The following is a 15,526-nucleotide window of genomic DNA, read 5'->3' on the forward strand; positions in this document are numbered from 1 at the left end:
TTGTTGAGGTATGTTATGCTCAAAACTGTTAAAGTTTGTTCAAATTGTAATTCTTTTAGGCATTATAGAAATAACATTAAATTCTTTTGAGTGGGTGGGATATTACTGTACCGTCTTTTTATCAGGTCTTCACAACAAAAATGAAGTTGTTTTCCTAAATTTATTCAAAACATAATAATTAAATAAAAAAGTTTAAAAATGTTTTATTTGATGTACTCTGACTCATACCCATCAAAATTGCTCCCTACCCGATCATTGTTTTAGTACTTTTAGGCTAATTTTTTTTTTTCATTTATGGGAAAATACAGATCGTCTAAATTGCTTTTTAACTTTAGGTTCCATTTTTCTTTTTTTTTTTCTTTTTTTTTTCCTTTTGTTTTGTTTTTGTTTTTTTTTGTTTTGTTTTTGTTTTGCTGCATTTTACAAACATAAAAACTTATGTAACATGTATGTTGATTAAGTTTACGATACAGTGTAGGTATTTATTAAGAGTCATAGAGGAATAAATGTGCAAATCTATGATTTTCATAACATTTATCATTGTGTTAGAGAATTCCAAAAATTGAAAAAAAAAAAAATAACCTACCCACCTTGAAAAATATGGGTTGGGGTACATCAAACCGAAAAAAAAATTAATGCTGGCCTTATAATAGTTTTCATGTTGATATTTACAAGAATATACACTTTGAGCAAAAAAAAAAAAAATGTACAAAATTAAATGCAGAAGTCAAAAAGTAGAATTGTCTACAGATTTTTCTCTTTGTTCAATTGTGACAAGTTGCACCAGGTGGGTGTGACCATTTGACAGGATGCTCATTCTTCCATGGCACCTGATCCCACCTATGTTTTCAGAGGTCTGTATTTGCTCTTCTCACAGTCTGTATTTTTTTGCTCAGACTTTTGAGTATGATTACTGTTCATTATTATCTTCACATTTCATTTTTATGTCATTTGTATGGGTTAAGATTACATCAGGAAGGGAGAAACTTTATGGCTAGTCAAGGGATTGAACCCAGATTACTAGCCAGGTGCTTTGACTGAGCTATAATCCAGCCTGATATCCACAGCCAATATAACCAAAATCACATTTCTCCCCCCTAAATTGCCTAAGCCCCCAAAGACACACAATCGACATTCTTTTAGCCCTTGATAGGGAATTCCAGGGGAGGTTAATGACAACAAAATGAAATGCAGCAAGAAAGAGAAAATTTAGGCTGGGCCTGGAAACAAACCCAAGGACCCTGCATTACTAGTCAGGTGCTCTAATCATTGAGCTATCCAGACCAACATCCATGGTCCATATAGCCAAAAAACTAAAATAAATATATGTGGTTTTACAAATATATGAGTGTCGTTAAATCACTGACAGATAACAAAATTATTGTGCATTTTTCAGCCCCAGGATGTTGTGAATTCACCAACAGCTAATTTACTTATACCAAAATACCAATAATATTTAAGTTTAGTGAACACACTGCACCAATTTGATGTAATAATAGTATGACATCAAAGACACTGTATGACAAAAAAGAAAATCTTACTTTCTAGTTTATTGTTCTGATTTTCATAACTGATTGTATACATGTACATGTATCTATAATCAGTTTAAAAGATTTCTAAATCTTTTAATATGACTGTCATTTGCGTACTTCATTAAAATTCTCTTTGCCATTATAACATCACCCTTACTTGGATCAAATGATTCCCATACTCTCTCACATTCATGCTGATTAAATTTTGAGGACTTCTGTGAAAATTCAAACCACAAATCTCTGTAATCATTTTCACATCCATTACCATAGTAACATAAAAGTCTAAGCGCAAAACCTACAGAGGACCAAGATCTGTAAGCATGAGAAATTTCATCATCATACAGTTGTACTAGATCCTTAACATCCACAAAATGGGGAGTCACAATTCTACCACTAAATTTTTGGGGAGTTTTTGAATAACTCTTCTTGTCCACTTGATTTTGACTTGAACAAAACTTGGATTTCAGGGAATTATACATACTTAGATCCTCTTCTCCAGATTCTTCAATTGACTGAATTTCTTTTTTGATATCTTCCCCTGCTGCATCTGATATCTGTGAACACTTTTTATACCTAATAGAGAATCTGTCCACCCAATAAAAGACTTCACTTTCTGAATTCAAGTTTAGTGTAAGTGGTTGTAACCCTTCGGCATACTTGAAAACATAATTTACAGTGTAAGGATAAAGATCACAATGCTTCTGAGAACCAAGCATGAACCAGGGATTTTTACCTATTTGGTCAATAACAATTTTAAACTCCTTCTCCCCTGAAGTCTCTTTTTTAACAGTTTCAGCAATGGGAATGTGGAAAAGTTTATTGTGTAAATTAGTCGGAAAAACAATGTCCGGAAAAATTGCATGAATTCCTTCCTTTGCTCCACTTTCCACAGCCAAATTCTTCTTTCTCTGCATGATATAAGCAACAAGTGTTCTTTCAGTTTTCACAGAGAATGGGTCAGCCAAATACTCCAAGCTCTCCTCAACATAAAGATTCAATAAATGTTCAATATACTCTTCCGTGAGTCCAGATGAAGATGAATCTATTTTCTCAACGTCCACATCAACTCGCAGGGGGGAGTATACTGTGGGTAATTCTAATAATGTCATATACTGACCATCAATAACCGCTCTAGAGTATTCTCGCAAAAAAGTCTCATTATCTGCTTTTGGCACATGGAATTTACGGGGTGGATTCATGGATACATGTGTCACAGGTGTGTCCTCGGACTTTCTTTCTATCCCATATCTTTCAGATATAGCTTTCCTACGAGCAAAAGTGTTCATGATTATATTTTCATCTGTTTTCCATCTATCACTCAGAGAATTTTTTCCATTTGTACAACATCTTGTGAATGTTTCTTTCCATACTTTGTTCACTGTCTGTGGATATTTCCACAACATCTTTGAAGTAAACCTTCTGACCTAAAACACACACATTATTTGTAATTAATACATAATATATAGCATTATTAAAGAAAAAATTCTCTGTAGTACATAACACACTAATTAGAGAAAACATACTAATTATGCTGGAAAAACTGAAGACCCATCCACCTGATAATAAGACAGGCCACAAACACAATCAAGGTACTTGGTAGTAATAGAAGATAGTAAACCAACCCCTGCTCCTCGAATACCGAGTCATCCATTGCTGAAATATACAAATGTTGATTTAAAATGCTTTTTGATAAAAGCTAGGAATAAGATATTAGCAATATAAGGTAGAGTGATAAAACTTGTCTAAGAATACTGTACAAGGTTTCTGTTCTAGATCTAAAATGATCATATGGGAGACATGCAAGACATTTGTTATTATATTACCAAAATCAAATTTTAAAGGTTCCAGGTTATGATGATAAATTTTGCCTAGGGTACAACTTGACTTCTCCCTGAGTCATATACTCAACATGGTCGTAGGAACCGGGGGCACGGAGGGGCCCCCCAATAATTTTGTCAATATATAGGATGCTATAGAAAACATAGCTACTAAATGCTTATGCCATGTGCCCCCTCAATAATAATGTCTGATGACCTTTTTTTTTTTTGCTTGTCAAGGAATTTTGGTAGTTGGTAGTGCTCCCCCTCCCCCCTACTGAAAATGTTGGTTGTGCCCCTTCAAAGTGAAATTGCTTCCTACCGGCCTGCTCAAAACCAGACTTCTGGTTTTGACTTATAGGACTCTCACCTGTTGGTTACAAGTTCATGTTTGGGGTTCAAGCTGATGTGGTTACAAGTCTGTTAGGTTACAAGTTGACTTGATACCCTTGAAATTGATTAAATAATATAGATTTTCAAATAATTTAAAATAAGACTGTCTGTTGGGTGAATTTAAAAAAAATATCTGGAAATTCAATCCATAAAATTACAAAAAAGTAAAATTGTATCATAAGTGTATCATTAGTGGTTTTTTTTTTTTTTTTTTTTTTTTTTTTTTTCATAAAGATTAAAAAAGTATAAAATTTCCTCGGCTCTATAATGATTTAACCAAACCTCATGACCGGATCCTTCCGTCGCTTGCTAAAAGGATAAATTTTTCAAGGTTTACCGTTATTTCCGGATCGAGAGTTATCTCTCTTTGTATAACGTGTTGAACCACGAATTTACATCCATTTCGGGAATATAACATTACAATAAGAATTTACTGTTATTTGAATTTTTTTCACTAGAATAATATTCTGCAATTAGGCCTAACATGCCTAATGTGAATATAAAATTAATTTTATTTTGGGACAGTACAAATATATTTTTGTTGTTGTTGCAGATATTTGTTGGAATTTGTTCTATCTTGAAATAATATAAAAAAAATTATGTTTGCAAACATGTCAAAGTTTAACATTGTGATATGTATCAGTATGAAAAATGTATCCGATTCCATCTCCAAAAGATATTTTAATTGTAAGATCGTAAGATCATTAGTATAATTTTGACACAAAATAAAAGTACATAGTACAAGGTGCGGTATAAATACAAATCTGGACCTGTTATTTTATAAAATATGAAATTGATGTGAATTAAATTAAATTAAAACTCATTCTTTTTGAATTGTTCGATTTCCATGGTAAGATCATACAAATGGTTTTTCTCATATGATCATTCGTGACGTCATGAACTTAAATTGTGCACGTTCCTGTGCATGTGTTTTCTTTTTTTAAAAAGTTGCAAAAGACATCAATTTTCAGTGGAATTTTCTTTCAGATAATACAGACCACATGCATAGCCAACAAAGATTTTAAGAAAAGTGATTTGTCAAAGAATTTTATACAACATATACGTGTACCTAAAAAATTGAAGTGGGAGACGGCTGAGGATACTATTTTCTTGAGGAAAATAATTCCTGAACTGAGTCGATCATTTTGAGTTGTCATATTGAATTTTTTTTTTATACCTGTACTAGTACTGCTACCCGGTACAACTTGGCACCGCCATTGAACATAGATGCGATTACCCAGCATTACTGTTATTACCTTCGGAAGTTTTCATCATATTGCAAGGGGGGGGGGGGGGGTTAGCATGTTAGCAACTGACCTCTCGCCTATCAATGAAAGGTTCCAAACTAAATTAACACCAAAGCAATACTCTTTGAAAAGACCCCCTCCCTTACGATACTATGTGTCTGTATGTCCAAATTCCTAGTGCATAACCCTTGTTAAAGAAGATGGGCGAACAAGGAAAGCAAATTGTCTGTGGTGCGATAAATATGAAGGCGAAAAAAATTAAATCTGAATTATGGCTAAATTCTCTTTGATATTTCATCTAATATTAACTTATACTATGTAAAATTTCCACACTTCGCAAAAGTCTCACAAAGATTGAAATTATTCGTTTATGAAATAGCATCCACACACCAAAGAGTGCAAAAATGATCATTATTCATACTATTACACAATTTTTCCAAATGAGTGGATCTTCGCTCCATTTTTTAAAAAAGTTTATCCTCAAAGTATGCTAAAAATATGCATTGTTTGGTTAACAAACACAAGGAGCAAGGGCCCAATATATCTTAAAAATACACTTATGACAAAACATTCTTTCCGAGAAATATTTGAAGTCCATTTAGTCAAGGGTCATATTACAAACATGATTTGAATCCCACTACTTGTCATATGATTTTTTATTGCTTGGATTCGAACCCCAGGAATACCACATTACTTTTTTTTAAATTATAGAATATCATTATTTTGCCGAGAAAATTTTTCACAGAAAAGTTTTGTTTTTCATAAATTTCAAGAATAAGAACTTTACTCTTAATACTAAATTCACAAACTGAATATGATTTTTATACATCTGAAGCTATAGGCTTTTTGCACGCCTTGTTCGCCCATCTCGTTTTGAAATAATTTCAGTATTCCACTCTTCAAACCCTTTCCAGGACTCACTTAAATAAATTTTTACTTTATTCGACTTTACAGTCAGGGTATTTCCCTATAGAGAAGAATCTGCTATAAAATGGATTATGTACATGTATATAGTCAAACTTCTGCCGCGATTATAATAATATCCAACGATATACCAAGTTTTTACTTACTAAATTTAGATAGACCAGATGGACCAAAGACACAAGGAAATATACCCTTTTACATCAGCCTATACATGTACTTGTGAGGACCAGCTCATTGTATAGCAGTATTTCGTGGAGGGAACCGCTACGCAGGTATAACACTGCATAAAACAAAAAAAGAAAATGTTTGAATATCTATACTATACGTTGTCTTTGGAGACCATGCAGGGACCAATACCACAAACTAACAACAAACCTATCAGAATGTCAGATCTTTTAAAAAAAAAATGAAATAAATTTGAAAATAAAACGAAATTTTCACAATGTGTTCGTATTTGAATATTTTATAAACTTGAAACTTTAAAAACATATTTTTGTATAAAAATCGCGTTATTTTTTTAAAAAAAATCTAACTTTTGAATTAAGTCTGTTCTATGATTGTGGTCTTGAGGCCATGCAGTTTTCCACCGATCCGTCGAAACTAGGATAGGCACTAATCTTTCTCCTTTATTAGCCTTTATATCTTACAAAGCAGGATAACTTACCTACATGAGAAAAGAACTCTTGCTATGACCTTCATTTCGACATTTACATACTGGGAATATCGACAACGTTTAATCAATTAACAAAATATTTTTCATTCAATTGTCGACTCGATATATCCCAAAGAACTCGAAATAAAAGACACTACAGAGTCTGCCTCATCTATAGTTGGATGTTTTACTGACTATAGACTTTAACGACCAATAAACAGTTATAGACTACATGTATATGAACAAGAGACCCATGGGCCACATCGCTCACCTGAGTAACTTTGGATGTGCTGTTATTTACCAGATTCCCACCAATGTAATACCTATTGTGGCCCCGACCTACCCTGGGGGTCATGATTTGAACAATTTAGAATCTACACTACTTGAGGATGCTTCCACATAAGTTTCAGCTTTTCTGGCCCAGTGGTTCTTGAGAAGAAGATTTTTAAAGATTTTTCCTATATTTCAATGTAAAACTTGGATTCCCTATTGTGGCTCCGCCCTACCCCCGGGGGTCATGATTTGAATAATTTAAAATCTACACTTCCCCAGGATGCTTCCACATAAGTTTCAGTTTTTCTGGCCCAGTTGTTCTTGAGAAGAAGATTTTTTAAAAAGATTTTTCTTACATATTTCAATGTAAAACTTGGATATCCTATTGTGGCCCCGCCCTACCCCCGGGGGTCATGATTTGAATAATTTAAAATCTACACTACCCCAGGATGCTTCCACATAAGTTTCAGCTTTTCTGGCCCAGTAGTTCTTGAGAAGAAAATTTTCAAAGATTTTTCCTACATATTTCATTGTAAAACTTGGATTCCCTATTGTGCTCCCGCCCTACCCCCGGGGGTCATGATTTGAACAATTTAGAATTTACATTATCCCAGGATGCTTCCACATAAGTTTCAGCTTTTTTGGCCCAGTGCTTCTTGAGAAGAAATTTTTTTAATGACCCCACCCTATTTATGTCTTTTCTTGATTATCTCCTCTTTTAAGGGGACTTGGCCCTTTAATTTAACAATTTAAACTCCCCTTTAACCAAGGATACTTTGTACCAAGTTTTGCTAAAATTGGCCCGGTGGTTCTTGAGAAGAAGTTGAAAATGTGAAAAGTTTACAGACGGATGGACGAACGGACGACGGACAACGGGTGATCAGAAAAGCTCACTTGAGCTTTCAGCTCAGGTGAGCTAAAAACGGATTGACTTCAGCTTTTCTATGGTCAACTTTCCCTATGTAGTAATATACCATTGTTATCTGCTTTTGGTGTTTATGTCTCCAAACTGATTTAGTGCGTGAAAACCTATGGAAATTATCAATTTTAATCCAAGGGGTGATTTACTGGCAAATATGTTAATGTTACAGGGCTTTCAATAATCTTGATTAATGTCACCATTTTGAAAATTCTGTGACCTTTATAATGGTCTTGTTTTCAAATATAACCTATATGTGCATGGATTGTCTTTTGACTGACATGTTTCATACCAATTTCAGGCTATTACTGTTTTTCTACTAAGTTTGAAGATTACTCCCTATACATGATCAAAACAAAGGGCCCAAGGAGAGGTGTGACCGGTCGACAGGGGATACTTGCTTCTCCTGGGCACCCGATCCCTCCTCAGGTGTTTCTAGGAGTCTGTGTTTTTGTCCTGTTCTCAATTTGTATTGTTTACAAGACTTATCACTATTTAATATCTTCACCTTTTCAATTAGTCAAATAAATAATTAAATACTACATGTAGTAAACAAACAAATATTATTAAATAGATCGATAAATGTTCAAAAAACATTGCGATCAAGGATCTACAATAAATCAATCTTTTAAATGAATTAATCTTGTAATGAAACATCTGTATCGGCTGGTAAATGCATGTTGAAAATAGTTGTAAAGTTACATAACATTGTATCAAAATAAACCTTAGATGACAAGCTTTGTTATATTCATGGGCGTAGGAATGTCTGATCTGTAAAATATAGGGAATTAGTAGATGCGGTTTAAATTTCCTCAAAACCTACAACGTTTTGTCTTTTAAATAGAAAAGCCTTTAAACGACTGTATGGATGAAATATATCATTTAAGAAATAAATAATTATATGAGTTTGTGAGAACCTGATTGGTTCCTTGATCAAATCCTTTCCAGCCCAAAGAATTTTCCGGTAATTTTGATCACGTATACCAATCGAAAAATAAGCTAAACTGAATTGAAGTCAAAAAGAAGATACTACACGACATACTATGAACTTTAAGTTGCTGTCACTTATGTTAAGCATCCTAAAATGCACCTACTCTTGCATAATTTTATGCTTTAAAACAATATTTTTAATATTCTGGTTTTTACCCTGATCCTTGGTCAAAATGCTTCATCACTTAAAAAAAGGAAAAAGCAACGTCAATATCTATCGTGGTATATCTATTTGTAAGCTTTTTTTATTTATTTTTATTTTTTTTTTATTTTACAATTTTTCTTAACAATAGGATATTAGAATGGGAACATTCTTATGATATATTGACTGATGCACACTTCGGGATTGTCAACTATCGGTGCTATTTTTGTTTTGCAATCACTTATAAATATGTACCTTTCGTTTCAAAAAATGATTTAATTTATCTTTGTTTTACTAACTTCCAAAAAGTTTTATTGATTCTATTGACAGAATAAAATTATGGAAAAAATTATTTCGATCATTTAGGCATTCAAGATAATTTTTTTAAAAAAATATTAAATTCCTAAACAATAGTGTTGTCTTCAATACAACTGCTATCTCAGTGACTGTTTCCGTTATGATATTGGTCTGATGCAAGGAGAAACAATATCATCAATATTATTTTCATTATATGTGAATGATTTCGAGGTTGGTTTTATATAAGATACTTGAACTTATTGATACTTATGTATGAGGACGAAATAGTTTTTTTCTGCTGAATCTTCAGAAGGTTTACGAAAACGTTAACAATACAATGTGGTTATACTGAAGAATGGAGTCTTTCTGTTAAAGTAACAATTATTATAACTAAGATTGCTTGTTTAGAATTAGAAATTGTAAATGACTTTAAATATTCAGGTAAAAGTACTAATTATGTTAGCAATTGAATTACTAGTAATTAAAGGATACATAACACAAACAAAATTTTCATGCATGGGTTGATATATATTTATTGACTGATTTTGAATAGAAATGACATAAATAGCAAATCCCTAAAATATAAAGAAATCGTAAGTTTTCTTTGATGTTTAGATTTGCAACTTTGTGTTGTTTTCTATGTAATTCTATCCTAAATTTTGCACATATTTTTAACATTATGACAAAACTGTACAAAATTCTACGACTTTGCCTGGCAAACATTATTCAGATTACCCATTTGAATATAAATCTATGAGAACTATCACTGATTTTCTGAAAAAAGTTTGTGTGTTATTTATCCTTAAGGAAACTCGGCTTAGTATATTAGTACCTTTATCAAAATTTCTTTCTTATGTCATTATACAAAGGGCATTCCCAAATGAAATGAAATTTGTTTTATGAAAGTTAAAACATATACATAATCTATTAATCTGTCTTAGTAATGTTACTGTACTAATGATGTAAAAGATCTTTTTGGTGTTAAATTTTTAATGTTAAAGATCTTTTAAGAACCTTCTATACACTGCACTTTAAAGAGCTCCGATTCCATGGTATTTTATGAAGTAAGAGTAATCTGCCCCTACATCTAAAAAATTATAAATTGACATCTACAGTCAATTACTTGATATGTAGTTCACGCAAGCATTCTTAACATTGAAATAGTCCAAGATAAATAAACTGTACGTACTTGCATTTGCATGCATTTTCCCCGTTTAAGTAAAGGACAGTGATATCTGTTCAATGTCCGAGAATATTTTTCTTGGAATCAATGCCGCATACCCTTTGTTGAAAATAAGTTTGATAAGCTCATTATTTCTACCTTTGTACATAATATTTTTTCTCGATGTCCACAACACATTCTGATATAATAGTGTATAGAGGGTTCTTAAATTTGGGTAAATTTTTGATTGCTGCCACATGTTAACAAAAAATTAATATTATATAAATATTGCATGTGGTTGAGTTAACATTGAAAATTTTCACCCCAAGAAAACCATTGTCAACTGAGGCGTAGCCGAGGTTGACAATGGTTTTCGAGGTGTGAAAATTTTCAATATTACACTCAACTACATGCAATATTTATTATATTATACTGAATGTTTTATACAAATACATATAACAGTGAACCTTGCGCGCATAAATTCTGCGCAGTCACTATTTTTTGGAATATCACCCGTCGTCAAGCAATGTTGACTGTTGCTATGCTGGAGGGCGTGGCTTCATCATTCAGTGGGTAATTGTGTTTTCTCGACGAATCAGATTCAACTTATTTACAAGGAAGTACAATATTGATGTATAACACTATTTTCATTCATGTTTATTCACTTTCACTGCATGTCTCTGTATGTTTTTCTTAATTACATGTATGTGTTTATGAACAAGTTGGCTTAAGGAAATAAAGAGAAACTTGAAACTTGCATCTTCATTACTAAGAAGCTTCAAGAATCGTATTACTTTTAACAAGAGTCGCCCGCATGGCGCAGTGGTTAGAGCGTCTGCTCTAGAGTCGCGAAGTAAGGAGTTGATCCTTACGTCGCGGGTTCGGATCCCACTGTGGGACGTGAAGACGGGTCTTTCGGATGAGACCGTATAAACCGAGGTCCCGTGTCGCAGTAGGTGCTTGCACGAAAAGATCCCTCACTACTCAATGGCTGTAAGTGCCTAGTGTAGGACAAAATTTGCAGCTATCCACCGGCAAGTGGTGGCGTCTCCATATGAGTGAAAAATTCTCGAGAGGGACTTTAAACAACATAAAACAAACATAAAACAAACAAACAAACTTTTAACAAGTGTTTTCGGGTGGCGGTGACGTGGAATGATTTTGCCTTTTTTTAAACATGAATTATATTTCATAACTTTAAATTCATTTATATTCTACAATGCAAATTTATAGTTCGCGGAAAGTTATTACATATATTACAAATGCAAATTTATAGTTAACAATGGCTTCGTTCGTTGATCTAAGTTCGCTAAATCCTGCTTACAGTTCGTAATGTCCTCTACAATTTTTCAATTTAAATTTGTAGAGGACAGTAAACTGTATTGTTTTTATGTTTAGAGGTACGTTGCTATTTATTTTTCTGACTGCGCTCCCCCATCCCCACTTTGAAAAACAATGCCGCATGCCTGTGCAAATGTAGTTATCATTTAATATATTCGAATGCAAGTGCAGGATGGCCCATTCCGGTGGTAAACGCCTAATGCTCTACAGTGACGACCGTGTGCAAGAGGGTGTCATGATGGAATAGTCATTTAAAGACTCTATAAATAGTCATTTATGTATATTTTTCTTCCGCATTTCAAAAAAATATCCCGAATCCCATCACTCACACCTCTGGGATCTTCAATTATTCATACTAAAATCTTAATTTTAAGAACTCGCCACATCACATATATCGCATTGTCCATGTAGTCAAATACCTAAAATGACAGGTTTTCCATCAGTGGGAAAAATTAAACGTAGATTATCTATTCCCAAGCTGTGAAAAAGCTTTCTTTTGTATTTTTATATTTTTTCTATAATATACAGGATTCATAATGGTGGAAACCGTGTACGTTTTAAGAAAACGTGAGCAAATTAGTGAAAGTAAGAGTTAACTAATCTACATAGTCTTACAATAAGATATATCGATCTGCGAACCCTCCCGTAAAAACTTGCAATGTGAAAAGACTTTCTTCATCAAGACATTACAGTGGTAAAATTAGACAGCCAACGGACGATTTATCATTTGATCAAGTTCTTTTAAGATTCCCCAAGTCCAATATCGATAATGTTCCATAATGCAAATATTTAATTAAGACACAAAAGCCCCCGCGTACGGCACTGGTTTACCCGGATTGCCTGCTGTCACGGAACCAAGACATGAATTTTGCATTTTTTCTTTCAGGTGAGAAAAATTACAGCGTCAGAAACCTGTTAGGTTTTTGCCAAAATACTGCGAATGGAAAGAGATGTACTGCGCTAATTGTCTGTCCTGTGTTTCGTGTTTGAAAAATTTGGAGGTAAAAGTATTTATCACCTGTGTCTTCTTTCGACCACATGCAAAACTCAGTGGTAAACACTTTGCAGAAAGATAGAAATATTGAAGACATTGTACGAGGATCGAGGATCTCTTTTACTATTGCAAGTTTTGATAAGAATTAGAAAACAGTTAAGAAATAATAATATTATTATTATTATTATGCATACTACACTGTATAAATCCTGAAAGATAGCATTCCTAGAGTTTATATATATATATATATATATATATATATATATATATATATATATATATATATATATATATATATATATATATATATATATATATATATATATATATGATACTAATTAAGTTTCTAAGTAATCAGTCTCATAAAATAATGTTGAAAGAGAATGTAAACTATCAGTTAATCTGCCTTTTCGATGCATGTCAAACATTAGTTTGAAAGGACAGCAGGCTGTAATACTTTTGTGCTTAATTTTACATTGGTCAATCTTGTTGTTTTGACTTTGGATCTGCATAAATTGTACAATTTGATTATAAATCTGCTTATGCATATTCAACGACATAATGTAGTCTATCAACAGTAGAGAAATTTTCCTGTGAAATCCCACGACAAGGTTTCGCATAGCGGCTTCAACAACATTGAAGCAACACAACGTAAACATGCCAAGTAATTTGACAGATCATTGCCAAAAAATTTCAAAGTGAGGCTTTTGAAAATAACATAGTTAACTATATACAGGTATATAAAGCCATGTTTTCACTAATTTACTCTGTACCACAAAGAATAAATGTTTAAAGATTAAGAGTGCTTTACATTATATTATTTTCTAAAAATTCCAACAACAGAGATTTCTTTCATTAAGTGAATATATTATACATCTATACATTAGTGAACTGTAACAGTTTTATTAGTGATGAATATAAGCTTTAAAATTGGATTTAAATCTAAATTCTTTGTTTCTTATTTCTTTAAATTTTTTTGTTTGCTTTGTTCTGTTTGTATTTTGGTTAATTTTTTTCTTAGATTTTCTGGAAGAAGAAAAAAATTATGTAAATATCCAAATTTGGAATGTTGATGATGGATGTAAGACAGATGAATGATCTGTCAAATTACTTGGCATATTTACGTTGTGTTGCTTCAATGTTATTGAAGCCGCTATGCGAAAAAAAATCAACTTCTTGGATTTGTCATAAAGAAATGTACAAGATGGGGACTACATATTCTCAGTATTATGCCATGTATAGAAGAGGCTGATGAAAATAAAATTAATAGAAAAACAAGAAAAAAAAAACCAACAAAACAAAACAAACAAACAAACGTAAAATAAAATAAACAAACAAAACACAAAAGTCCCCGATACCTTAAATACTGACTATGGCGTACCTGGCAAAATCAAGGTAAAAATGTTTGAACATGTTTCTGAGACTTCATCAGAAGTTTCTAAATTGTACATAAACCCTTGACAAATGAGGGTGTCTCGTAGAGTTAGAGAGACCGGAAATTATCTCCTAATGCATCTTTAGAAACCTGCGAAGACTCTTTGAAATAATGGGCGGATTTTACCTTCATTAGCACCTGAGAATCAATCGCTTGATGTCTCCGGAGAATTGATTTACTTTGTTGATTCAACCTTTCTTTCGTTACATTTTTTTTCTTTTTGCTTTTGTCTTCAAATGTTACAGAAATGTGAACTTGATTACACCTTTGAATTTTCCTCACCAGAAATATGTATACCAAAGTACATATGCATCGTACTAAGTGCATATTTTATATTAAACATAAAATTTACTTGACGCATCTGTATATACATTATATTAAACATAAAATTTACTTGACGCATCTGTAAATACATTATATCAAACATAAAATTTACTTGACGCATCTGTATATACATGTAATTGTTACTACAAGTAAGTATATGGAAATTATTAACCATTTATTAAATGAGGTACTTATTAATAAAGTTCACATTGTATTACTTTGTGGCACCAATCTTCTGGTGTACTGTCTCCTTTTCTGTACAAATGTTCAAATATCCATCTAATTTTATCAACACTTGCAACATAAGAATGTTTTTTAAATGAGTGCTAAGTGTAATTACATTGCATCAGGCGATTCTGAATTTCAATATGTGTGTGGAAAGAAAATATGTAGCACTTGTTGCATTCTAAAAGCGTCATCCTTGTACAGATTATTATCAATAACCACTTGATACTTCAGTTGTTATGAAATCTGTAATATTTAGAAGTTTCAAGCCCCCTCAATATTTGAAAAAGATGAAGTTACATTTTAATGAATTGTATACTTTTAATGTTTAAGCTGTGGAATATTGCTAGGCGCCAGTTTATGCTTTTGTTTGAGAAACCGCTCAAATCGAATGGGTTTTTTTTTGGTTTGATAGGCATTATATTTACCTTGATATAGGTAGCTTGCTCTCATAATTTTTTTTTCTAAATACCATCATTTTGATTAAGATAAAGGAAAGAATTTCTTCAGAAATTTATCGTTGATTACTAATGGTCTTCTTTTTGTTAAAAACTGAAGTTCAACTGACAAGTTTTTTTGAGTTTAAAATTGAAAACAGTACTTTTTTTCATAAATATCATCAATATGCATTTATATACAGACAAACATGTACGATATATGTTTTTATCATATTTTAACTATGGTGTTTAGATTTCCAATAAAAATTAGAGTTATTCCTATATTTTCGTAAGAGATGATACAATTGCTCATTTTTTTTCTCAACCTATCTTTGTAACTATAGACATACTAACTTTTTTTCTCAGAAAGTGAAAGAAAGCTCTATTTAAAGAATATAATTGAACTCATGCATATGCATTGT

At 32.3% G+C, this 15,526-nt stretch overlaps 1 protein-coding gene across 1 annotated transcript; it reads right to left on the reverse strand.

The window, feature by feature from the left end:
• Positions 1-1,562: 1,562 nt before the first annotated feature.
• On the reverse strand, positions 1,563-3,788 carry LOC133201700 (uncharacterized). Its single transcript, XM_061337491.1, has 3 exons — positions 3,720-3,788; positions 3,056-3,185; positions 1,563-2,956 (listed from the first exon to the last, which is right to left on the reverse strand). Exon 3 carries the CDS (start codon positions 2,933-2,935, stop codon positions 1,601-1,603), a length of 1,335 nt encoding a protein of 444 aa, XP_061193475.1. The 5' UTR covers positions 2,936-2,956; positions 3,056-3,185; positions 3,720-3,788; the 3' UTR covers positions 1,563-1,600.
• Between the last annotated feature and the right edge of the window lie 11,738 nt (positions 3,789-15,526).

Source organism: Saccostrea echinata, unplaced genomic scaffold, assembly GCF_033153115.1.
Source record: "Saccostrea echinata isolate AGI-Se365-2 ecotype Australia unplaced genomic scaffold, CSIRO_AGI_Sech_v1 ptg000045l, whole genome shotgun sequence".
In the NCBI taxonomy this organism is placed as follows: Eukaryota; Metazoa; Mollusca; class Bivalvia; order Ostreida; family Ostreidae; genus Saccostrea; species Saccostrea echinata.